Consider the following 26,496-nt stretch of genomic DNA (forward strand, 5'->3'; position numbering starts at 1 on the left):
TATCGACTTGGTGTCACCTCTCCAAAGTTCCCCATTCTATCACTCTCAAATCACTTTTACGTCTGTTCTTTAATGGTAGAAAGAGAAGAAATAAAACTCCAAGGCTGGAGATGCTGCTGCAGCCCCATTCCTGTCTAGCAGAGGGGCTAAGCAGTTTTCTGCCTCAATAGCTCATCTACAGAAAGCTGGATGGATACATTCATGGATGTTGTACCAGCTTGGAAACAAGAGGCAGGTTTTCCCTTTTGTCCAGCCCTTGTCACATAACTTTTAATTGTCCCTGAATCGAATCCTGGAATGGATACCTGAATAATTCTGGAGGACCCCAGAACAGGCTAATAGTCAGGTTGCTAGTCAGGACACCTCAGGGCAAACTTCTTTCTCAAATCGTGCTTTCCAAACCTCTTTCTGTAGGTATTGTGCTGGCACAATGCCCTGGGGAAACCCCGGAGATCACAGAGACTTTGAGCCTCAGCGCCATGATGATGGCTACATTGAAGTCATTGGGTTCACCATGGCCTCACTGGTGAGTATATTGCACGTGCTTCCAGATGTAGCGAATTCTGTGGGCTGTGCTACAGAGTGCAAGCCACCATGGTTCCACATATTCAGCCAAGGCCAAAACGTGCTCTGCTGTTAAATGAAGGAGACAAATTGTAGTTTTCTAACAAAAGAAGTGTTATTTAAGAATAAAAATGTATTTGCAAAATATGGCAAATTTGCATGTGCATTGCTCCCAAGCTAAGTGGCAGGAATATTATAGGAAAAATTGCATGCAGACATGTTTTTATTGTGGCGATGTTCTATAATCACATAATTACTGCTATTTATTTTTAGTTTTTTGTATATTTCAATCTATGGCTTAAAAGGTTTTGTTTTTTTTTTTTAATTTTTTTAAAATATTTCTGACACAAATGTTTTCTCTCCTTTTTGTTCTGCTAGAGAAAGAAAATTCAACTAACAATTTTGTCAGTGCACTTTCTGTCAATGCTGTCCTTAAAGTGGATTTAAAGCTGAGTTACCATAAAGCAATCTCACTGTAAATACCCTAGTGTCCTCCTATCACAGTGGTCAAACACAGTGACAGTCTCTTCAGAGGGTGATTAAAGACAGAGAGTTGATATTTATACTTGTGCTATCATTAATCTATTAAAGGCCCTGCAGATTGAACTTAGTCACATAACTGGGCTTCCTGGCAGGTTGTATAGATCGTGTTTAAGTCCATACTTTTAGGCCTTTGTTGACACTATGTCTTGTGTGGACTAAGTCAAAACCAACATGGATAAGCCTGTTTTCACTAAACTCACACACTGATTTGTTGTGTGGCCTTACCTCAGAGCATGTCACTTTCAGTTAATATCCATGACTATGGTTTTTCTTTCCTCAAAGAGAAATTCAGACGAATCTAATCTTCAAAGTAAGCAAAGTAAACAGTGGTCTTTATCAGCAATCTTGACCTCTCCTTTTCACTGAATCTAGTGGATTAGGGAAATAACCCACAAGTAAGAAAAAATTTTGTTAGCCTAGTAGATCTTGTGGAATGAACCTTTATTACTTTGTTTGTGAAGATTCTAGTGTATGCTTTTGAAAATGCTGGCAATCATACTATTTAGCATGTACCAGCTGGCAGGTTTCAGTTGGAAGCTTTTTTGGGTTTGCCACTAATGTGACTCTAACTACTTCCAGTGGCTTGAGTGATCTCAAAAGCTAATGACAAGTTTAATTTGGACTGATTTAAGTAGTAGGGCCCTTTGAACTGCTGTTTCTCTCTAAAGGAAACCCAGCTCAGAATTGAGGGGTCTACAGGTCTACATTGGCTGTGATGCTGAAGGGATCATTGTAACCCTAGACTATTAATGTAATTCTAACTTGCTCTATATGTCTTCCAGATGTGCTTGGTCATAACCAGAAAGGTCTGTGAGACCAAGGAAGACAGATACTTTATAAGAAGTATTTATTATGAATATTATTGATCATATTATCAGTTGATACATTATATTAAGCACAGAGAGCAGGATTAAGGTCCTGTATTTAGGCTGTTCTCTGTTAATAAAGGATTTTTTTTTTCTGCATCTGATTGGTAGATGAGAGTTTATACTCACATAATAGTCATACTAATTAAAAAAATACATTTCCACTCAAACATGTCTGCCTACAGCTTGAAGGATCTGCTCATTGCTCTCCATTTCTCATTTCTTCCAAATGAATTCTTGAACATTTATCTGTTTTTAATGAGGTCCTTCTGCTTGCTCTTTTCAGCCTCTCTAGTCTCGAGGTTGAGATGCTGTGTAAGCTTTCATGATAATGATTTTAAATTTATCTAATTCACATTAAGGGCTCTGTTCTGTTCAGGAAGGGAAAACCATTTTTCTGTCTTGCAGATGTACTTGATTACGGCTCTTGCTTTAAGGAGCAAATAATTAGTAGCATTAGTGTTAGCGAAAAAACAAACAAACTAACCAAAACAAATTGAAGCCTTTAAGAATGAACACAGGTATTCATTTGTGCATGCACATGTGTGTGTGTATGTGATGAGATGTGCAGTGTGTATGGTTAGATATGTTTGTTGCCCACAACTTTTCTTTGTGAAATTTTAAGTACTACTTTACAAATCTTAAGTGAAAATGCATTCATTGTGCTTTATTAGAATGCTTCATGCACGGAACACTGTGTAATGGATGTTGTCAGTAGAACTGCATTTTGGATTTATTAACTGCCTCAACTATTTGTTCTGAGGTATTTTTTCTTTTCTTTCCTGTTTGTTGAACTGTTTGCTTGTTTTCTGTTCTTTTGCAGGCTGCTCTCCAGGTGGGTGGTCATGGAGAGAGGTTGCATCAGTGCCGCGAGGTGACACTTTTAACATACAAGTCTATCCCCATGCAAGTGGATGGTGAACCATGTCGATTGGCTCCCTCACTCATTCGGATATCCTTGAGGAACCAAGCCAACATGGTGCAAAAGAGCAAGAGGAGAACATCTATGCCTTTGCTGAATGAGTGAGTTGGATATGTGCATGTCCTAATGGCAGGAGGCCTGTTTGTGGCAGCATATTCGGTCACGGATTTTGCATGTACTGGAATTGCAGTGCATTAAAAAAAAAAAATTACTCTCTCTGATCTCTGAACTCCCTTTCCACTGTATTGTAAATACCTGATTTTCTTTTATGCTTTTATCTTCTGGGTTACCCTCTGTCTTGCTTTTAGAAAGGTGTTGTACCTTTCAGTTATTTATTTACAGAGGTTTGTGCGGGCTCAACAGTCTGCCTGTTAGCTTCTGACAGTTCTGCGTATGTATGTTATTTGCCCTAGAAGTTCTTTTGATTAATTTTCTAAGCTTTATTGATCTGCATTTTAAGCTCCATTGGAGACCTTGTAACAAACTGTCGAAATCTAGTTTGTCCCTTATACAAAGATACTGAGCTACAGACCTAAAGTGGTCAAGGATTCTCATTTCATTAAAGCATCCATGTGCCGTTTTACTTTTTCTGGGAAGGTAGGTGGAGGATTTTGCTCTTGCAGGTGTAATGGTGAGGCAAGGTTTATGATGAGATATAATATCTTTCATTGGACTAACTTATCTACCTGGAAAAAACAGGCAAGATCTCAGGCTCACCTTATGTATCTTAAAGGTTGTCTGTGTCTTTCAACAGTATTGTTTAATGGAAGGTATCGCTTCACTTCAAACTTTGACTCCAGCCCTTTAGAGCTTCTTGTCACCTAGTGATTGTCAATCTGTTTGTGAAATCAAAGCCTCCCTGGTCGCTTTTAGTGCCTTCCTTTTCAATTTAGCACTCTGTGTTCTCTTACTGAGACTAATGCTTTAAGTTTCAGTAAAGCCCGTATCTCTAATGTGCAATTCCTATTTTCCTGGAAAATACATAAGGTACCTTCATCTCTCTTGAGCCATGAAGAATAGCAGACACTTGCCTGTGGGCAGCAATGACCAATTTCATCCAACCACAATGACTTAATCATTTGAGAAAGCTAGAACTGAGCAGACAGCAATCCTGGGGCATCTTTTTCTACACTGAGGGAGACTAATGCAAATATAAGAAAGAAAATTCCTGGTGTTTCAATCTGATTATTAGCATGGTTAGGCTTGGATTTTGAGGTCTGAATTTAAAATGTGGTAGAGAAAAACAGATTCATAGTATATGCCAGTTGTCAAGAGGATATTTTTTCTGGTTCAGCTTGATTTAAATGTGCTATGGTAGACTATGCTGCTGTCAGAGTCCTTTGATTTAGCTGCAGACTTTCTTTTCAGGAAAATACAAATGATCTGTTAGTAGATGTAGTCTCATCTTCATGTATTGGAAATGGTATGTGTGTATATTTATATCTATGTCTACATATGTGTGTGTGTGTAAGTTGCTTTCAAGTGTTAAAGGAGAAGGAGAGAGAAGAGTTGAATCTCCTGGTGTGATGGAAAGTAAATCACATGTGAAAGGTTAAACTTTGGGAATCATTTGAGTATTGTAAGAAGTTCATTCAATATGATGCTGATTTGCTGCATTTCACAGGAGAGAACATTTTCAATTACATATGTTTATCTACATTTCTTAACTTGATATCTGGAATGTATCTCCCTGTTCCACTGAAATCTCCCAGAAAGCCTTATATTTGATTGAATATGATAGATTGTTCTGTTATGACTGTCATCTGAATGTTAGATGTGTGAGATTAGTAAGTGGGTCTGGAGCTATCCGTTATTGTTAGACAGCTGTTCTTGAGCTCATTGCCAGTAAAGCAATTAAAAAATTATCTGTGTCACAGTAATACAGAGCTGCTATTATTGTTGGCACTGATATTTTTGCTAGATAAGGAGAGCAGTCGGATTGCTTTTTGGAGTTTCAGCTAGTACACTATCATTAGTAGAAAAAGACCTAATTTGAAGAAGTCTTACACTGTTTTTCTATCTTTTTACCCTGCTCTGCTTTGTTCTAGGGTTTTTAGGAGAGGGGTTTAGAGAGGATAGTGAGTTTGTTGTTTGCCTTGTTGGATACACTTGAGTTTCCATGGAATAATAGTATCTTAGAATTGAACAGCCCATACGTAATGTAACCAAGTGAGAAGAACAGAGATTTCATGCTTCTCTCACTTGCGAGCAAGAGGGCTTTAGAAACACGGTTCTCTTCCAACTGTAAGAGTTGCCCATCTTCCTAGTTGCTACTGTTCTTCAAAACCTGTAGATGTTCTGAGAGGACACTTTTTGTCATAGCTGGATGAATTACTGGCAATTAATGTTTTATTCAGTTGTCTAATTTTTCACTGCTGAATTGCCTAGAAACAAATTTCTCATTATATTAATTGTCTCCAATTATTCATGGACTACTTGTGGCGGCTAGTGATGTCTTTTCTTACTGTTCATCAAACATTCTTTTTTTTCTTCAATATTTCCTTTTGGAAAGTTGAGCTGTTTTGTTGTGCCATACAGATTATATGATTGCTCTTGTGTAGGTGAAGATGACCTATTTATGAATTGTGCTTTTCTGATGACTTTAAAATTTTGATTTGAAACGTGAAGTTGTTAGTTGGTAAATACAGTTACAGTGTTTTCTAATTTGTTTCTAATGGAAGCTGTTGGAATGTAAAAGGCAGGCATGAATTCTTCCTCATCCAATGACGTGTTGTTCTGTGATTGAGGTAAGTTACAACCCAATAAAGCTTCTTGAGCCAGAAACAACTTCTTAGGTGCAAGGAATATATAGGACAAGGTGATGCTGCTCACACTTGGTTATGGACTAAAACAAGGCAGATAGTGGGGTTGTGGGGGAAAAAATGTGGCTGTCTTTTCTCATATGTTTCTTCTATTCGTACCAGCAGAAGAAAATTTTTGCTACGTTCAGGTCAGCATAAATATTTTTTTTTTTTTTCTGCGAAAGACTGAATTATGTTCTTATTGTCCTTCCTTTAAAAGACTTGCTGGCTAAGATGTCATTCCTATTCTTCCCTGTTGCTGAAGGTAACATGTGAAAGAGACAACATATAGCTGGTTTTCTGTGAACAAGCCAAGAATATGGCTCTTGTGAGCTATAAACAAAACGTACATGGAATAAGAACAGCTGTGGTTCAGTTTTTCCAGGAGTCTTTTTCTGATTAGAAACTACAGTTTAGTATGCTTCTCAGTAGGTTTCAGTTAATGATCACTTTCTGAACCTCAAAAGACAGTATTCCGATTTCACTGGCTTTTAGTTCTGGTTGAGAAAGAATGTTCCACATAATGGAACAGAAAGAAGAAGGCTTATAAATAAAACATTTTCCATATGCTTGAGAGGAGCAAAGAGACCATTTGAGTATAAACACTAAAGGAGTCTTGGGAGTCACTATATTTAAAATACATGTTTCCCTAAGGTACATGGAAGAAGAATGGAGACAGCAATTTGCCATTGTGGATACAAAACCTTCAGTAAGGGTATTTTATTTTTCTTAAACATTATCTAAAGTTGGCCAACCTTTGGAGACAATTCCATCCAGTCAGATGTTGGCTTTGATGTTTGTTTGCATTTCTGGACCTGCTTCCAAAGTATGTTGCCTCAAAATTTTTCAATGCCTGTGAAAAAAATCCTGGGGCTCTTTGTCCTCCCTGTTTAGCAGTGTGCGTAGTTTCTCATTGGTCCTCATCACTTGTGTCTAGAAAGCTCCTATGTGTCATATAGCAGTGATTTTCTCCATTTGCATGTCTTCTCTTGCTCCTGGCTTCCTAGTGTGAACTTGGAGTTCTGCATGTGTCTTCATTCAACTTTTATGTGACACATTCCTTTTGTTTCTGTTTAAATGTTGTATGTCTTCTCTTTCTTTCTTCTCTTCTACTTTTTCTCTCTCCCCACCTCTCTTTTTCCTTGTCTGTCCACACTGTGTGCTGCCTTTCTACCGGCCACTCATTTCCTGCTGCCTATAGTATTCATAAAGTGCAGTCCGTTGACCTGAGGAGAGTCTCAGCTCCCCCTGATTCCTTCAATGTGTGAGTACCTGGCTTTTTCTTACTTTCAAAGTTCATAGTTTGGGGTTTTCTTCTGCTGTTACCCTGTGTGTGATTCAACCATTTCCAGTGACAAATGAGAAGCAGGAGCTCAGGTGATGGCATGGTAGGCACATGACAGTGGCCTTACCAGGAAAGGCATAATTCCACAGTACCCAAGTAAGATGAGCAGGGCATGTCTGGTGATGGTGACCAGGTTCAGCCAAGAGTCCAGGTTGCCAGACAAATCCATAGCAACAGGCAGGTCTGAAGTTAAGTGTCAAGCACCATTCCTGGTAACAGTTGAGAACTTTTTGTCCTTCGGTTTTAGTCATAAACATACTGTGAACAAACTCAGCCACAAGTCATATCTCCAGATGGAGCTGATCCCCAGAGATGAGATGGAGTCCCCCATCTCAGAGAAATGGTGTGACACTGGCTGCAGCTGCACTGAAGATGGACACTCCCCTCTCCACCTTGGCAAGGTCTTGATTGTCAGCAACTTCACTGTACTAACTTGCTAGATAGCAGCTAAATTACTCAAGACCCTAATGCCTTTTTTAAAAACCCAAACAAAAACCCCAGCTTGAGATAATATGTCAACTAAGGCAGTGTAATTTGTCTTAAAAAATGCTGGGTTTCCTATTCAGTCAAAACCCACATTTTGGTTTGGTTTGTGTTGGCATCCCTTTTGTCTTCTTGCTTTGCCACTCTTACGATGGACATCTTTTCAAACGGGTTAGGATTATCAAAGAAATGAATTTGAAATACATGTTGGAAAATATCAAATTTCAGAACTATAAATCCAGGTATTCTGAGCAGATACTTAATTCCAAGAATGATTCCTACTCTATCATAAAAGAAAGCCAGTGGTAAATGTTAAAAGAAAACCCACCAACACTTATCTGTTCTAAAGACTGAGCACATGCAATAGATGGCTCATAAATGTTCAATAAACCTGGAGTTATTTGTGAAAACTGGTTAATTCAAAGAGCAAATTTCAGCTTTGCAGAAAAGGATCTGATGGCCTGGGGGACACCCAGGTGACCATGAGCCAGCAAAAAACCAAGTGCACTTGTGGCAAAGTAGGCTAATATAGTATCCTAGGCTGCATTAGGAGCGTTGTCAGTAGATCAAGTGAGATGATCCTTGCCCTCTAAAAAGCACTGGTGAGGCTACACCTGGAGTACTGGGTCCAGTTCTGGGCTCCTCAGTACGAGAGAGATATGAAGCTACTGGAGAGAGTCCAGTAAAGGGTGGTGAAGATGACTGAAGTGCATTCCTCCTATGCGGACAGGCTGAGAGAGCTGGAAATGTTTAGCTTGGAGAAGGCTCAGGTCAGTCAAACACTTCATCAGTGTCCCAAGGAAGCCCATAAAAAAGATAAGACCAGCTTATTTTCACCAATACCGTGCCACAGGAAAAGAGGCAATGGGCATAAACTGAAACACAGGTTCTCTGTGAACATCAGTGGTTTTACTGTAAGGGCGACTGAGCACCAGCACAGATTGCACAGACAGGTTGTGGAATCTCTATCATTAGAGATACTTAACAGTTGTCTGGATATGGTCCTGGGAAGCCTGCTGTAAGTGTTCACCTCCTTGAGCAGGGGGTTGTAAAGGATGACCTCCTGAGGTCTGTTCCAGCCTCAACTGTTCTACAATTATGTGAAATTTCAGAAAGCTGCAAGTTCCTCATTGATATTTTACAAACAAGGAAAGATTTACAGCTCATTGTGCTTTATCCTGGGGTCTTATGTGCTGTACCCTGATGAGGAGCAGGAAGTAATAAAAACAACTTCTCTCAGTGATCCAGTAGCTAAGCAAGGTCCTAGAAAAAAGATATGCCTTGTTGCTTGCACAGAACATTAAGCTGTGTATCTGGGAGAATGGGTATTTTTCCCAAGTTAAGGGATATCCCTTGGAAAATGACCTTCAAGTTTTGATATCGTTCATTTGAATGTCCCATTTGATATCAGCTGTCAGGATAAGACAGGGAGAGAGGGAGACTTGAGAGCCCCAAACTAATTTGTAAGTCAAAGATGTTCTGTATCTTAAAATCTATAAAAACAGATTAAACATGCTGCTGCACTGTGTTTGCCAATTAATGAGTCTGGCAAATTAAAATAAGAACCCATGAGGTATTAGGGAAATTTGATTTAGATTATGATGGCTTTGAGATTGAAATGTGCTTTTTTTTTTTTGAACAACATTGAAAAGAGCCTGTGTTCCAGTTAGTACTGAACAGCCGGGCAGATTCTGCTGAGACCTGGTGATGGATACAGCCTATCTCAGATACATTTCAGGTTTTCTGCAGCAGGATATGCATGGGAATTTGGGGCAGCCAAAGGTATTAGGCACATATGGTCTTTGTTGCAGAGACGGTTGAACTATAGTGTGATCCATTTCAAATGTTTACACCAGATGCATAACTAAATACAAGTGTGGTATTTTTAATTGTGGCCCTTTTAAAAGGAAGGTAAAGGCTTGCATTTTCCAGCTGGATGCTCAGAGATGAGAAGGATGCACAAGGATGCACATGTGAGAGTACTTTTACATAGTGTATAGTTGATGCAAAGTAGTTCTGAGAAAAATTACCATTTGAAAAATAAAGCATGATTAACTTGCATAGCTCCTGTCATCCTTTTACTAGTAGAATAAGCACTGTAGATATGATATGATTATTATTTTTTTAAGTTTTAATTGTGAAATATGCATAAATTATCAGTTTATTTGTAAATAGTACTCTCTCATAGAGTTTACAGGGTAATGATTGCAGCAGAGTATGCATATAAAATCTGCATGAATATCAAAAGGATAATAACAAATAAACTTCTGCTTTTAGAGATCCAAATGCCAAACAGAATCAGCTGAATTTGGGTATTGCCTAGAGGTGCAGAGTCTAATACAGAATGTAGGAGACAAGGCATAAGGGAGAAGGTGTTAGAGAGTGAGCTATTCTTAAAATATGTAGTTAAGGATGAAAATGCTTATGTATATCTTCTTCCTTTTCCCCATTGAATGAATTGCAGGGAACTGAGCCTCATCTTTTCTGTCAGTTTTTCTGGTTTAACATGTGGGCTTCTGTTTAAGTGGGATCATTATTATTGGAGAATCCATTGTATGAGAGAACTACAGCTAGCATGGGGAAGGAGGATAGCGAAGACCGGGATTCTACCTGGAACTTCAGCACATTTTATGTTTATGCGTGCGTCTAACCTTCACACAGCAAAACGCTCAAGCACTTGCAGTAGGAAAGTATAAAAGGGTTCATTGCAGTTGGGTTAACCTGGTTCATCTGGAATAACAGTTATCAAATAGAAGAAAAAAGAATATGTGGTTGAGCTTATACTTTTAGGGGTACTTTGTAAATAAAAAGCTTACCAAGAGCCTTGCCTTAAAACAGCAGTGGACTTTTGTGGAGCACTGAAATTTGTCCATCAGAAGTGGCTGGATGATTCTGCTTTGTTGTGGCAGTTCTTATGTTTTAAGTAGATATATGTTGTCAAAGTCATACTAACTTTTAATGTATCATTTCCAAGCTCTGCCAGTGTAATCTCAAAAGTGAGGTAAATTTCTTTTGTCCTCTGGCTGCTGCTTTCCATTTTACAATTGTTCTAAACACTGGTACATTTAATTAATTTTGGATGTTTACTTCTTCTGTGGGAGATAGGTGATTCATTAATCTGTCATTTCAAACGTGTCTCAGAGGAATGTGTTTTTTTCTAACGTTTATCTTTTGCGAGGGAGGGGCAATAGAAGATTTCCTTTTCCTTTTCTGCTTACTGAATCATATTAAAATCTATATGCCTGAAAGCTGGTGCAGGCTGTATTCCAGAAGATCCATCAGAAATTTGTTGCTGGATTCTGTAGAGTTGTTGGACTGTTCATTACTATTCTTTTCTTTGTCTACGCAGACACAAAACATAAGAAATGGTTCGCAGGTTTCATAAATTATTGATAGAGGGATTAGGGCTTGTATAATTTAAAGTCTACCTTCCCAGTTGAATCAACCTGGTGGCAGGGCAGAAATGTTATCAGGTTGCTGTGCAGGAGTGTCAAGCCTTAGGCAGGACCCAGGCTTGCTCTGCCTGTTTTTTTTCCTGGGTGACTGGAGGCAGGAGCATGTTTCCTAGGAAAAACCAGCTGTGCTCCAATATGAGTTGGCTGGATGCTGGATTGCCTGTTGCTGCATGATTAATAGGGGTGAGAGGAGGAAGTCACAGCTTCATCAAAAGCTGAGTATGTTTTCTTAATGAATGAAGGTAGATCATGTTCTGTTGGGGGTTTCAGAATAGGTAATTGTGGCTTTGCTGCTGGGGGTTTGAACCACAAGCGGTGGAATGAAAGTGATTTGAAAAAAAAAAAGCAAGCCCTCCTGATTTTTTCCTGTCAAAGCTCTGTGTTTTTAGGTTTGGATGTTTTGGTTGGTTGTGGGGTTTTTTGGGGGGGTGGTGGTGATAGTAACGTTTCTAGAATCCCTAAAATGCTATAGTTCAGGCTTAGGAGGGAAACAAACGCATATCTCTTCTTTGGTAAGCACTTTCCAGAAGGGTGGTGGGTGTTGTTAAAAATGTCTTCACCTTCTAAGACCTACCTTCATTTTCTAAGACCTATCCCAGTAAAAGTGTGGCTCTGATTCTGACGTGTAACCTGGTGTACCATGGAATGGATATCTTTTCTCAGGAAAACCCATCAAAATTAAATTACGATTTATGTTAATGAATGCCTGAAAGTTTAAAGAATTTTCAGAAAGCATGCATTTTACTTTACAATAAGAATTATTCATACCTAGGTGGCAATATGTATTCTTGTGGAAAAGTCAAATGCTGTTTTAGTGATAGAAAATAATGCAATTTCTTTGTGCTGTTCAGCCATTTTGCAACTAAAAAAGAAAGAAAATAATTCTCTATTACTGAAATATTTTTTTTTTTAATGAGTGGAATTATTTGGAGTGGACCTCATGACATCTCCATAAAATCCTTCATAGTTTGTTCCAACTAAATAATGTGCATAGTTTTTTTACAAGGCTCATTTGGGTTGTTATTTCGTAATGCCTTGAATCTGCTCTGCTGGTCCATGCCAATCAAGAGTTCATGAGATAAAATTCAATATGGTAAACTACCCTATCTGTGCTGCTGATTTGAGAAGATTGATAATTAGGTTTGTGTTTAAAAGAAACCATTATAGCTAATGAACATGAATGAGCAGAACGTTTCAACTGACCCCAATCTGTATTTATGGTCCCATGGGGTATATGACATTTAGGATGTAATTCTGTGGATTGGTGAGTTTGAGGAATGGGGTTCTTAATTAGATTCTTTAGGAGGTAATGGAATTAGTTCATTTATACTTTAAATTGCTTTTCATTGACTATGTAATACACTGTTTTGAAGAATAATAGGTGTAAAAAAAGTTAAATATTTTAGATTGAACTGCAGTTCAGCAATCTCCCCAAATTTATAAATAAATTATCTGCTGCTTTATCTGGAAAGCTTTTCTTCCTCTCATTGTAATTGAGCAAGTTGCTTTATACAGTGTTTAGAAGCATCCATTTCTATTAATGCGATACTAATATTTGCTTTCAGTGACATTCATCTCACTATTATTAGCTTTTACATGGACATGCTTATGCACTTAATCTGTGTGCTTGCTAAATATGCTGAGTTTGAGCAAGATAAATTGTGCAATTTTTATGATAATATGGATTATTATACAGTATCTGTGAAAACTACAGAAGTATTGATAGTGGAAGCATTTTGCTCAGCTGCACTGAATAGATCTCTGTATAGTGCTCACGAATTCTGTGAGTGAGCAAGTTCATTAGTTGGATGGTGAGGACAACATCCCTTGGTATTAATTGCTGGTCTGATATCACAAGGAATCAATACCCACACAGTGAATTGTAGAGCCAAAGCTGTATTGAATAGGTAATAAAATTTAGTGAGACATAATATAATGTCAACCAACAACTGTATTCTGAGAGAGCAAAGAGTATTTGCAAAAAAATAATGAACAAACCTGTCTCCTCATCCCTATTCCTTCCAGCTGAGTTGAAAGAAGTAGAGGTAGTTCACAAGCAGTCCCTTCCTGACACCTACCAACAATCCCCAGGTTGCGAACTGGAAGCTACCAACAATCTGGAATTTGTGAACTGTGAACAATCTGTGAACAAGAAGCTATGAACAACCTCCAGGTTGTGCAGCTGAAAGACTGAGCTACCTTCATCTAATGTGCGGTGGCAGAACATTATGGGAAAGGAACATAGCTTTTTCCTGTCTTGTACCAGTGCATAAAAGACTTCACTTTTCAGAACTGTCGGTCTGTTTTCATGAACCCTACTACATGCAGTGAATTTCTTTTCTCCCTTCAGACAAAGACTATGTAGTTAAATTCCTGTGTTTTCTGACTTAAACATTTTCTTGTTATTTCCTGGCTAAAAATAAAATCTCTTGTGAATTTCATTTTTGAAACTTGGATTTTACAGAATTTGGAAGGGAACATAGTTCCCCAGACTATGTTCATTTCTTCAGCCAGTGATGTGACATTCTATCTTATTTTAAAAAGAAAAGAAATAAAGTGTCAAACTTGGTGCGATTATGTTCTTGTTCCATCTACGCACCTTTCCCCTCCATTTGCAGGCACTTATCTTCTCGAGTTGCTGAGCTAGCTGTAGAGCCTGCAGGTGGAGAGTGCCTTTTTATAGAATGACATAATGGCACCTGGGTTAAAGCTGCCTCCTGAAACTGTTCTGGAAGCTACCACTCCAGGGGCCTGTCATCAGACTGTAAAAGCTTGTCTTAAGTATGGACAGTTTTCTGATATCTTGGGACACTTGAACACAATAGTCCGTGTCCGGATAGGGAAAACATTTGGTAGCCGATGTGGTTCTGAGTGTGTCAGCCTTGCTGCCCCTGTTAAGTACTTATTTTTCATTATTTATGATTTCTTCTAGGCTATTCTTCATGTATCTTAGGTTCCTTTTCATCACTCATATAAAAACTCCTGTTCAGAATGTGAATTTCTGCAGTGTAGTTCCTTCTAGTGTGCTGCCTTGCACTCCAGGTTTGGAGGCACCCTCAATTCATTACCCTTATCACTTTTTAGGCAAAGAGCACATATGCCAATAGAGCTTTTTCTAACTGGAACTTGATTTTCAATCTTTATTTTCATCTGTTCAGATGTGACAGAGCTGTTTATACCAACAGAGAAAAAGCATACAATAAGGTAACACTGAAATAATTGCTAATTGCAATCCCAGAGGCTCTACCAAGAGATGGCCACAAACCATGCATTTTGTTAGGTCTGCAGTATTTTCTAGCCAAAAAGAAAATTGCTCACTTGTTTAAAAAGAAAAAAAAAAAAAAAGGTTTTGATTTGTGAGATGTGGCTTGTCCTGCATTAACAGTGCAAGTGCTGTAGGTCAAATATTTTAAAATTGAGGCAAAGAAGTGAATATGCATATTTATGACAGCGCACATTTTAACTTTTAAAGGCAGTGTATGTATTAGGCAATACTACCACTAGCAGAGTTCTGTTGCTAACTAGATTAAAACAGAGAAAATGGATGACCTTTTGTGGAAGCACAGAATTTTAACTGACCCAGGGACCAGTTCCTATGGGACAGACATTTATCATGTGCATTATAACACACAGGTTATCTGTCTTTCTTTAAAAGTTGAAAATGCAAATGTGGCTAAGTTAATTTACATAGTATTCAGCTAAACTTAAGAAATCAAATAATAGATTAGTTACAAGGTGGAAGCCATAATGAAATCAAAACAAAGCTTTTCAGGGCAATTTTCTAACAATATATTGATGCTTAAATTTATAGATAGGGACCTCTTGAGTGTTTTAAAATTATAGAGACAGTTGAGGTATCTAGCTGATACCTAGTTCAGATATCTGGCTGAATTCTGTAGAAATGAGGTTCCTGTACTGTTACTTGCTTTTGAAAGTCCTCCTGGGTTCTATGTATTGGACTCACTTCTCTGGAAATTCAGTTCTTTGCCACATTTCTGTTGCCTGTTTCCCAGAACAGAGATGGTGAATGAGAATCCTCCAGGAATGAAGGTGGATGTTCTCATGGGCAGAAGAATGGTTGTCCTGAGAGAGTTCCCAAGAAAGCATCTGTGTCTTGAACCACAGCTTGGCAGATCTACTGGCTGTGGTAGGGGCCAAGGGATGCACAAAAAGGCAAACTGCAGAGAGGAGGAGTAGGTATATGGAGATTAGAGAAATCAGGAAAACCTTTGCAATTCCAGACCACACATACAGCGAATGCTATCTTATCACTTAAGGTGTAATGTCTATGTTGTTGTGCAGTGTGTAGTCATAATCTCAAATGAAGTGATGGGCGTAATGAGGACTTGGCCCAGCCTTGAAGAGGCTTGCTTTTTTCCTCTCTCATTATAATGTTCAGAAAACATTAAAATCACTTCATATCCTGTTTCATTTTGCTCTTCAATGGAGCACTTTGTTTAAGACGCTTTCTTCTTCTCTTGCAGTCCTCATTCCATCCCAGATCGCCTGCGGATCAGAGTGAATAGGATCAATTTACAAGAATATGAGGGGCTACATTATGACAAGGAGAAACTCCGAGAAGCTTGTAAGTTTGAAGAAGCTGGGTTGTAGCTGCTTTTGGTAGAACATTCTGTATAAATCTTGCATTAACCAAAACCCCACCAAAACCAAATCAGTAACAAGAAAAAAAAAAAACCCAAACACAGGGTCAAGAATACATTTTGGAATGTTTGTTCATCTATTTGTGTGTATGCGTATATGTATTCTCTCTTTATAAATAACCTCTGTATAAAGAGCATAAATAGAGAGTTCACCTGTTTTCTTAACTATGTGTTCTGTAAATTGGTTTTATTTACTGTAAAATAAGTGTTTTTAACACCTGTGAGTTTTTTTATTCATGTCTTTCTGTTGATTCTTCTGGGATTCCTCAAGCGTATGAAACTGTTCCAGATTTTGTGATTAGCATCAAATTTGAAACAATGTGTGGGACCATGATAAATTTCATATTAAGCATGTGCTCTGACCTTGAACGTGATTCTTGCTCAGGTGCATTTATCTTGGGAAACAAATCTGTTTGCCTCAGTCTTATTTTTTAACAGCTTTCTGTTAAAGAGAATAATCACTGTGTTGTTTCCTCATGTAATGGTTTAATTGCCACGTACAGGGGTAAGTCAAAAGAAGACAGTGGTTGCTCTGGCAACACTGATGATGACAATCCACACTTAAAAATGGAGTTCCTTTCCTTGGTGACACACAGAGTCATTAATCAATGAGGGATACGGCTGCTTGTGATAACAATTTAATAGTCTTGTTCATGCATCTGGCTCATTATTCATATAAAATTACAAGCATAACAGTTTGTTGTGCAACAAAGCTTTAGCTCCCTCTGTAATACAGAGCACTCTGGCAATTACAGGATGACAATCGTTTTAATTGGTTTGCTTATCTTACTATTGAAAGATAGTTAAACTGTTTCAGTTTCACTCCTTTAATCCCACTCCTGCTTATTCTTCCAGCTCACCTTCCGACAAAAGAACTGAAATGGCTTGGATTTTAATATAGGTTCTGACAGCCTTTAATGAAGCTTCTGTTAGTGAATTTTTCTCATAGTTAAAACAATCAAAACCTTCATCACTAGACTGAGAAAAATGAGATTTATGGCTCACCGGAGAAAAATCTTCTTCAAGTTTAAATTGAGAGCTTGACCTTGAGTAGATTTCAGGCTATATTGAACCCACATCTATCCAACTCTGTCAAAAACAACCTTGTTTATTTTATGGTTCTTCCTATGTTTTCTCATCTGAGGCGAACTATCCTCCTCGATCCTGACTATGGATGTAAAATTGGAGTGTGTGTTTTTAATATTTCAAAGCCATTTACGTAGTCTGACACAAAATATACAACTTTTTATGCTGTTTTCACTGCAGATGTAAATGTGTATTTGTTGTCAGCTGCAGAAAAACATAACGATGATGAGATAAAAAAAATGCCAGAGAATGACTGATCACATCTGAGATTTGGCTTTAGGTTTCTCAGACATTTGTTCATGTGCTGAGTGCATGCTGAAGAAGTTTTCATTGAAAAAGTAGATGTTTGTCCACCAAGAGTTAAAATGATTGCTTTTGGGCATTGGCAGGTCATTTGCAGTAAGTCTCTGACACAGCTAATTGGATAAATTTTAAATAGTCTTCTGGTGGCAGGCCTATGGATTAGTACCTGGCTGGGTCTATCATATGCTTAATACTTATATGAAATAGATGCTCTGTCTATGTCCTAATCAGCAAATCATTCCATGGAGCATTGTCACTGAAAGCTACTTGACAAAGAGAGGAGGGAAGTGCTGAGGGAGGAGAAGCACCTCTCTTTTCTTTGTCAAAGAAAGATACTGGGGGGGAGTTAAAATGAATAAATTTCTATGTCAGGTGAGTAACTGAAGTTATGTCAGTTTGAATGAAAGTTTAAATGCAGATAATACTGGTGCACTAACAAAATACAAGAGCACTTCTGTTGGCCTGTTCCTGTAAGTGTGGTTAACTTATTTCATCATGACTGTAGCTCTCAGATCCATGTATGTCTCACTAGATGCTTTTTTACAGAGGCTCAGTTTACATATTTGTCCAGCCTTCAGCAGAATATGTACAACTGAATTCTGGAATACTATACTTAATATTCATTCCCTGTCCACAGAATTAAAACCACTTCTATCTCCCTAAATAATGTGAAAACTAAACCAAAATCTCACAGCAATCTGAACAGGAAAAGTAAGCCAGTTAATAATGAGTTGTCCCTAAAGGAAAAATAGCAAAGGCGCTATTATCGTTTTTGCGTGTTGCATGTCTCCATAACAGAGTTTTGAAAGCTCTGACATCGATGTATTAATCTGTATCATTTTAACCATCAGTAAATACATTTCACTCCCCTTGTTTGCTTGAAATACTGATTTTATTCTATCAACCACTTCACCTAAAATTGCACTTCCCGACACATAACAACTTGTCATACAAACTGTTCCATCAAGATTAATCTTCACTCCGCTGGAGATAGACACCTCATTTTGAAAGCCTCCTGAGCAATTAAAGAATGTCATTTTGTCCCCTGAAGGGCACAACTGTTCTAGCCCATTCTCCTTCTGTTGCTTTCTACTTTCCTTGTCACTGCAGCTGGCATTTAACCAAGATGCCATTTCTGAATTGACCCTTTCTTCCCTCCCCCATGCTCCTTCTTTTTCTCCTTCGTTCTTTCTTCTGTCAACATCTCAGTATTGTCTGTGGGGTGATTGATGATGGTACAGTGGATGCTTATTGATCCTTTGGCAAGGAGGGGTGAATGCTTTCATGCACCCTTTTGAGAAAGAGATATATGTTAGCATTTTAGTTATGTTGTGATGTTCCTCTCTGCAAATGCAGTTGTCTTCTCTAACACCTCCCTATACATGCCCCAAGCACTTGTTACCTGCTTCACCACTTCTGCCCAGTATGATAGTTGTACATTACATTACGCTACATAACCAAGACTATCATATTCAAAATGTGAGTTGGACTTCTTTTTCTAGATGGACAGAATATAATTCTGTCTCTCTTGCCTGCATATGCCCTGTACACTCTGATTCCTTGTTATTGCATGAAAGTGTGATCCAAAGCAGCACTGTGGGAGAACAATTGAGTTATTTTTAAAATAGCAAAATCTGTCTGTTTGACACTCTATTATCCCCTTTCAAAAGTTACTAAGAAATTCCTGACAATGGAAAAATGTGCAGAAACTAATCAAATTAAAAAAAACCAAAACAAACCAACCAGCAAACCAACAACCATAAGCAAGTTAGTGATCATGTAGCCTTCAACCCTTCTCAGTCCTTCCTGCCAACAGTATTGCACATTTGCACCATGAAGATGAGGTGGGGAAATAGCTCACCATCAGCAGTAACAGCACAGCTGTTTTATTTAAAATAGGTATATCACTTTTTACTGTTTTTTATTTCTTGTTTTGTATGCCCTTGCTTGCAGAACAATCTTAGTTTGCTCAATATTACTAAGATTAAGGACAAATCATACCCAACTGCAGTGTGTATGACATACCCAACTGAGAAATAACTCTCAGCTCTAACAGCTCCAGGTTTCCCACACTTTCTTTTACACAGATGCAGCTGTTCCTTATCTCCTCTTGAATAAAATAGTACACCAGACTAAAACGCAATTTTTGAAGAAAACATTGTTTCATGTGTATAACAATTGAACTATCTGTAATCTAAAAATCCTTTTACCTGCAACCTCCTTGTTTTGTGGGTGGATGGGTGGGTGGTGTAACATGACATGATGTTAACCTTGAAATCTTGTCTCTCGCTGATTGTATCTAGTCAAATATCTACAATGCATGTGTGTCTACCTTTAGTTTCAGTGGGTTATCTGATGGTTTTGGGGTCATCCTAGGAGTTCTTATCAAGTACATGGAGTGACTAGCTTGTAATTTGGGATGTGTACAGGTGCAGAGATACTGTAGCTTCCTCATACCGGTGATGCCCTTATCACAGTCTGAGAATCGTAGAATGGTTTGTGTTAGAAGGGACCTGAAAGATCCTCTGGTTCCAAACCTCCTGCCACAGGCAGGGACACCTTCCACTAGACCAGGTTGCTTAAAGCCCCATCCAACCTGGCCTTGAGCACTGCTACAGCTTCTCTGGGCAACCTGTTCTAGTGCCTCACTACCCTCATAGTGAAGAATTTCTTCCTAATATGCAGGATAAATCTACTCTCTGTCATCTTAAAGCCATTTCACCTTGTGCTATCACTACATGTCCTTGTAAAAAGCTCCTCTCCAGATTTTCTGCAGGCTCCTTTTAGGTACTGGAAGGCTGAACTAACCCCAGCTTTCTCAGACTGTCTTCACAGCAGAGGTGCTGCAGCCCTCTGATCATCTTCATGATGCTTCTCTGGACTTGCTCCAGGTCCGTGTCCCTCTTAAGCTGGAGACCCCAGAGCTGAACACAGGACTGCAGATGCAGTCTGCAAGAGCAGAGTAGAGGGGAAAAATCACCTCCTGTGACATGGCCACACTGCTTTTCATGCAGCCCAGCATACGGTTGGCTTTCTAGGCTGCAAGCATGACATTGCTGGGTCATTTTGAGCTTATGAAACCCTTGATCTATGAAATGTGTTCTGTTTCTTTAAAGCTCAGGGATCTGATAGGAGAAGTTAATTTGGAGAATACAGAATATGATTTCTTTATACCACTAGATAAATAAGGAAAGGCTAGCACTGCGGACTTGGTATTTACATACTGAATACCCGTGATGTAAAGGCCAGAAGAAATCATAAGACCTCCTGCTAGGTGGCATGATGAAGGAAACCTAAATTAGCAGATGGAGTCAGGACACAGAAGATTAGCCACCTAAGTTCACGTGCTTATTTCAGGAAGCAACTTTGATCTGGATGGATTTAGATGAGATAGGTTGTGTAGCTACAAACCTTCTCTTCCATCTTGTAAAGGAAGCACCAGTTCATGCATTTCTCTGTCACAATGATTTAATAAGTTCTGAAACTGAGAGGGCTGGATGAGTTGCTTAAAGCCACTCAGCAAAACGAAACCAAGAGGGTCAGAAGTCAGGAGCGACTTAAACACTGGATACTGTTGCCACTGAGCTCCCAGGTTCTCATGCTGGTGTATGTAGATGCAAACCACTGATAAATGTTTGTAACTGAAATAGAAATGACAAAAACAAAGAAGAAGGTGCCAAAGGCATTGCTTGTGTCGAAGGACATATCTCTTTTTACCTTTTGATGGATGAGACTTTGTGGGCTTTGTCCAGAGAGCACAGTGAATCACATTTCTCAATTTGACACACACACAAAATCTCTTTCTTTCTCTTAAAGATTAGAAAGACACAGGAGTCTAACAGAAGAAAAAACCAGGATGTGGTTGGATAATTAAAGGCAGTAGCCTTTAATTGAATGAATATATATATAGGTGCTAAAATAGGCAACTTTAATCTTGGCTTTTTCTAACTTTGAGGTCTTGATTTTGTAGTTGTAATAACATCCATTTAACAGGATATGTCATTGCCTAGGTTTGGTGGAAAGTGTAAATCTGAACCATTGAAATGTCATTTCATATCCTTGAGTTATAGTAGAATCGTAGAATGGATTGTGTTGAAAGGGACCTTAAGGATCATCCAGTTCCAATCCCCTGCTGTGGGCAGGGACACTAAGCGCTAGACCAGGTTGCTCCAAGCCCTGCCCAACCTGTCCTTGAACGCTGCCAGGGATGGAGCAGCTGCAGCTTTTCTGGGCAACCTGGGCCAGTGTCTCACCATCCTCACAGGGAAGAACTTTTCTCCTAATACCTAATCTAAATGTACTCTCTCTTGATACCACATAGTGCATATCTACATTCAACACAGTCAGTCCTCTGTCTTTTGAGCTAGTGGGGAAACTGTCATCTCTAAATTTGTGGTCTCCTCTAAGCTAGAAGAGTCTATTCTAAATAGGGATAAATACATATTTACCTTAGAGGATTGGGAAGACACAAGAACATTAGGTTTCATTTCACACTTTCCAGGAAATCATGCTATAGCTTGTGAGATTTTTCTGTGCATATTTTACTTCTCCCATTCCCTTTTCTTATCACTTTTCTGATTTGTTTGCCTCTTTCCTTTTCAGTCTCAGTTGTCCCCTTTGGTTCTCTCATCCCACACGTGACCTTTCTGCCTGTCTTAGCCTGTTTCTATAGATCTCACAGCTCTGCTTCCTATTCTTTTTCTTAATACTAAATCCTTGTTAACTGTTCAGACAGACCTCTTCTTTCAGGTCTTAGTCCCAGTATCCATTCCCTGCCAGTTTCAGTTCTCAGCTCTTTATAGTTTTCTTTTTATAACCTGTTCTTTTTTGTGTGGTGTTTTTGATCAGTTCTCTCTTCATCCGAAATAGAGAGCTTTTTCCTTTTTGTGGCAGGGCATTGGAGAAGTAACTAAAAACCCGAAGGGGATGACTATCTTCTAAAAGGTGGTCTTGTTTATCCTGATAACCTCCACTGAGTTTTACCTCCTGACATGTGAGGATTTTAAAAGTGGATCACTAGTGCTAAAAAACTGTACTAACCAGCAAACCTAAGAAGGGTTAGTTTTGTTGGTGCCATGAACAAAAGGGATCTGAAGAGACACATGGCTTAGATTTGTGAGGTAAGAAAATCCTTTTGTACAAACTCAGTTGTATTAAAACCATACTATGAAAGCCAGACCTCTTAATATAAATGCTTGAATATTTTAGAATTCTCTCCCAAGAATTTATTTAGTCCTTCAGGTTTCTAATACCAGCGGAAACCCCTCAGGACAATGACATTCTTATAACATCTTCAGTAGTGAGGATCCTTTATTTGCTGCATTAAACATTTACAGCCTAGCGTCTAATCTCCCCAGTCCCTTGAGGTATGCCAGACTTGGAATGAGTTTTTGTGGCATTCACATCTACTTTAGTGATCTGTCTTGAGGCTGTTTTGTTTGGGATTTGAGTGGGTTAATCAGTGTGTTTAGATCACAAATTGAATCCTTTCATAACAAGAAATGGGGAAGTTAATTAAATTTTATTTTTTCTTCATGATGCCATATGCAGCATATTCAGGCTTCTTCCATTTCCGCCCTCAATAGTCTTAAAGAGTTCTATGTTTAGGTATTCAGCATAATGGACAGTTAATAGGTGGAAGAGTTGTCTGTTTATAAATTCCATAGCTAATTTCATGAGGACTTAGGAAATCACTACTAATCTTGCAGTTAATTAGAGAATCATGCTAGCAATACCGCTGCATCTACAAACCCTCCTCCTGCTGATATGTGATTTTGGTTAGTGTTGCTAGGAACAAAAATCTTTCCACAGTACTGGTTCAGAATATGAAGCAACTGTCTGCATGTCTGATTTCCCGGGGTTATTGCACTGCTGCTCATCGCTGCAGCATTAGAGTCTGTATCCACAGGTCCTGGACAAAGTCCTTTTCATTGTTCAGGAGGGCACAAAAAAATTTGAAGCTGGATGCAAGTGGCCAGAAGAGCAGGCGCCTCAGGAGAAAAGTGTTTGGCAGTTGAATACTGTGGCTTGGCTCATGATCTGAGACTATCCCTTATTTTTGGCATACTCCCATGTGTGGATGTATCCATATATTCACAGGAGCCGACTGTGTGTGGGTGTATGGGAAAGTTGCTCTGCACTGCCTGTGCTCTTAATGCAAGACTTTGTCTTCTCATCTCTCACCTGGCATATTTAGTAATCACTGTGTCCCACAGCACTGTTCTGTACTGTGCACATCCTTATCCACACACAGTTAGGTAGAAGCCTTTTTGCTCCAGTATGAAAACATCCACAATGATATTGAATGCCATGTGCATCAACTTTATGCCTTTAACTGATTTATTATAACGTAACTGGTTTTGCCTCTATTGCACTGCACCGCATTATGTTTAGAATGAGCAACAATCCCATAGTTTCAGTCCTATTATCAATCATTAAGGATTTGCTTTTGTTTTCAGTTTCAGCAATGAAGCACTTTGAAAATCTTGGCTGTGTGGTGCATTGTGCATACTTGCTGTGTTTTACGATAAAAATGAGGGCTGGGAATGTTTCTTTGTAAGGACAAAGTCACTCAGCCCAGAATTGTTCTATAACCACCAACAATAGATAGGACATAATTAAATTTGTGAATTACGACTTTCTTCTTCAATTGTTAGATGAAACCCATAAATGTCACCACTAAGCTATCTATTGCATATTAGTGTTTTCTTTTCAAGCATTTTGGTGAATTTCTTTAAAATTCCAAGTGTTTGTAAAGTCCTTTTCCTTTGGGCTATCAGGAATGATTATAGCTAAAGATTTCAGTTCTGTGTTAGCTGCGTTGTTTTGACAGGTCAAAGTTCTAGTCCCTGTTAAATGCATGTATTCCTCTATGAAGGAAGGAATTCAATAGAAGACAGACTTCATCTGTGGGGACAGTTTATGAGCCAGTGGTGTAGCTCCCTAGTACTCTGTGGAGGTGTAGTTGTGTCTGCTGCAATTCGCTTTTTTAGTTCTATAAATGAATTTAACAAATGCTTCTTTCAGTAAGGGCTGCAGAGGAATCTGTTGAATTGAAACGAAATAGCCATTCAGTAGTATCTACAAAGACCTTAAGGGTCTTCTGTCAGAGCAGATTAAGCAATAATAAATAAGCGAATTGAATCAGTCTATAACCCAGAGCATCAGAGCACATAAAACAAATCTTGTAACTGACCCGCCTTCAATTCTCTCAGTCCCTATTCTGTAAGGAAAAATTCTGGGAGGTCACAATGAGCACTGTTCCTCTCTGGCATTTCTGAAAATGTGGAGTCATCACACAGATTGTCATCACTCTTAGATATCTGTGTTGCTTCAGGGGAATCGTGAGCTCTTCCCTTTTTAACATCTTCTTGCCTCTCTCTGCCCTATATTCTTGCATCTCACTAAAAGTTATTTCCCTTGCTTCTAGTTTTCTTGGGTTCATAGCTCTTCTGGTGTTCAAACTGCTTTTCAAACACGATGCTGGCAGCATTGTTGATGTGTCCCCAGTGTCCTGCGCTGGCATCTGAGGCCTGTGAGGACTTTGACTGCCATAGGTGCTCCCCTACTCTCCTCCCTGAAACCACTGAGCATCTCTTTGTGCTTCTAGTCTCAATGGGCCACAAAAATAAGAGCCATAATCCCCATTAACTGTTAGTGCTGTCTTGTTCTCTTATCAGAATGAAGAGCTCCTCAGTAGATAAATCTCATCCTCTTAATCAGTTTCTTTCGAATGGCAAGAAGGGCTGCAGCACAGTTGTTCTTTCTATTTATCTCAGAACTGTTGGTGACTTTATGTTGCTTCTTGTTATCCAGTTACTAAAATGGTTTATGAGTTGATATTCTGTTCTCCTTCTGGGATACTTCATATGAGGATTTAAATCTCTTTCCTGCTACTCCCCTACTTTTTTCTGCCATTGTTTGTTTAAAGACCTCCAAGGAGAAAAAAGAACTTCATTCAGTTATAGATAATCAGGTACTCAAGAGATTTCAGATGTTTTCTTTTTATTTAATGAGATCTTGGTAGGCAGCTCTCTTGATACTTTCCTTGTGGACTCACATACACTTTTTTGTCTTTTGTTCTTTTTGTGGGTTTGTTTGGGACATTTTTGACTGCAAGAATGGAATGGCTGTGGAAACCTAAATCTCCTGTTATAAAAAATGCTGCCTGAGAGGAATCATTTACTGTATTTTTACAAGTTCTCTTCTTCTCTCTGAGAAAATATGGAGATGCATCAATTTTGAGTGTAGATGGAATAATGTCTGTTTTGATTTAAAAGAAGCCTTACATCAAAATAACTTGGTGCTGGACAGCTTTCTCTGAAATCAGGCTGTAACTTTTACTACTTTAAATCATTTTTGTAGATCTTTAAGAGTTCTGAAAAAGAAATATCTCTCTCATATTTCAGTGTGTGAGAGCAAACCTTAAACTCTTGTTCTGGGGATGTTCCTTTCTTTGCAGTTAATAATTGATGTTGACATCAGAAAGTGAATTAAGCAATTTAACTGAATCTTTGTTTTGGTATGAAAGAGTTGGTATGAAAGAGCTGAAAATTAAAATCTTTGATAACTATAAATGGGTGAAGCTAATGATGAGTAATATGTTCCTGCTTTTAAATTGCTGTTAAGATTTAGATAGTAGAAAGCTTTTCTAAAACATTAAAAACCCCCCAAAACCCAGAACAAAACCCACAACAAAACCTTGAAGCATACTGTAAATCTTATAAAATTCTAGAGGCTTTGGTTAAAGAGGTTTTTATTTGCTTTTGATTTTCCAGCCATTCCTCTTGGAATTATAGTTGTACGAGGAGACTGTGACTTGGAGACCTGTCGTATGTACATTGACCGTCTACAGGAGGTGAGATTTTGGAGAATTCAGGTATCATTTGTTAACCTATATTCTGCTTCTTTCAGTTCTGAGTGTAGAGATTTAATAGTTGCCACAACCATATATTGAGAGTATTTCAATTTGCCTACCACTGAAAGTAAAACTTTAGAGTTATTGTATACAATAATAGCATACAGTGTATGATAATAACATAAAATTTATGATAATAAAAGCAGGAGTAGCATGGAAAAATATTTTCTAAACAGGAAATGAAAGTCATACTGAATCCTTTCAAATGATAACAGAATTGACATTGATGGGCATGTTTACTTCTCCTTGAACTGGAATGGAATACCAGGACTTTCCACATACTTTGCTGAAACTATATAAATTATTGATTAAAAAGTGTATTATATAAGGGTACACAACAAGGTATTCAAGTGGGTCTAATTATGTAAATTTCATTCTCTGATACTGTCATGGAGTAATTTGAGTCACCAATAAACACTATAGATAACAGCTAGATTTTTCCAAGTATACAGAAAAGTATGCTGATGCAGCCAATAATAATGTTGCCCTTATTGTCTTGAGAGATCATTCTACAATACAGCCTGGGAATCAGAGACTCCAAATTGTGATG

The 26,496-nt window shown here is 38.5% G+C and overlaps 1 protein-coding gene across 2 annotated transcripts in view; it reads left to right on the forward strand.

The window, feature by feature from the left end:
- Positions 1-26,496, forward strand: part of DGKI (diacylglycerol kinase iota) — a gene marked incomplete at its 5' end in the record, with an annotated part of 208,126 nt that overhangs the window by 120,974 nt on the left and 60,656 nt on the right. The window contains 5 exons of one of the 2 annotated variants that reach the window (XM_080614281.1): positions 415-526; positions 2,797-2,996; positions 6,898-6,960; positions 15,464-15,564; positions 25,807-25,886. In XM_080614281.1, coding sequence (XP_080470407.1) covers positions 415-526; positions 2,797-2,996; positions 6,898-6,960; positions 15,464-15,564; positions 25,807-25,886 — 556 coding nt within the window. The remainder of the gene's footprint in view (positions 1-414; positions 527-2,796; positions 2,997-6,897; positions 6,961-15,463; positions 15,565-25,806; positions 25,887-26,496) is intronic. The other variant, XM_080614280.1, reaches the window with a different exon arrangement.

Source organism: Psittacula echo (genome assembly GCF_963264785.1).
Source record: "Psittacula echo genome assembly, chromosome: 1".
In the NCBI taxonomy this organism is placed as follows: domain Eukaryota; kingdom Metazoa; phylum Chordata; class Aves; order Psittaciformes; family Psittacidae; genus Psittacula; species Psittacula echo.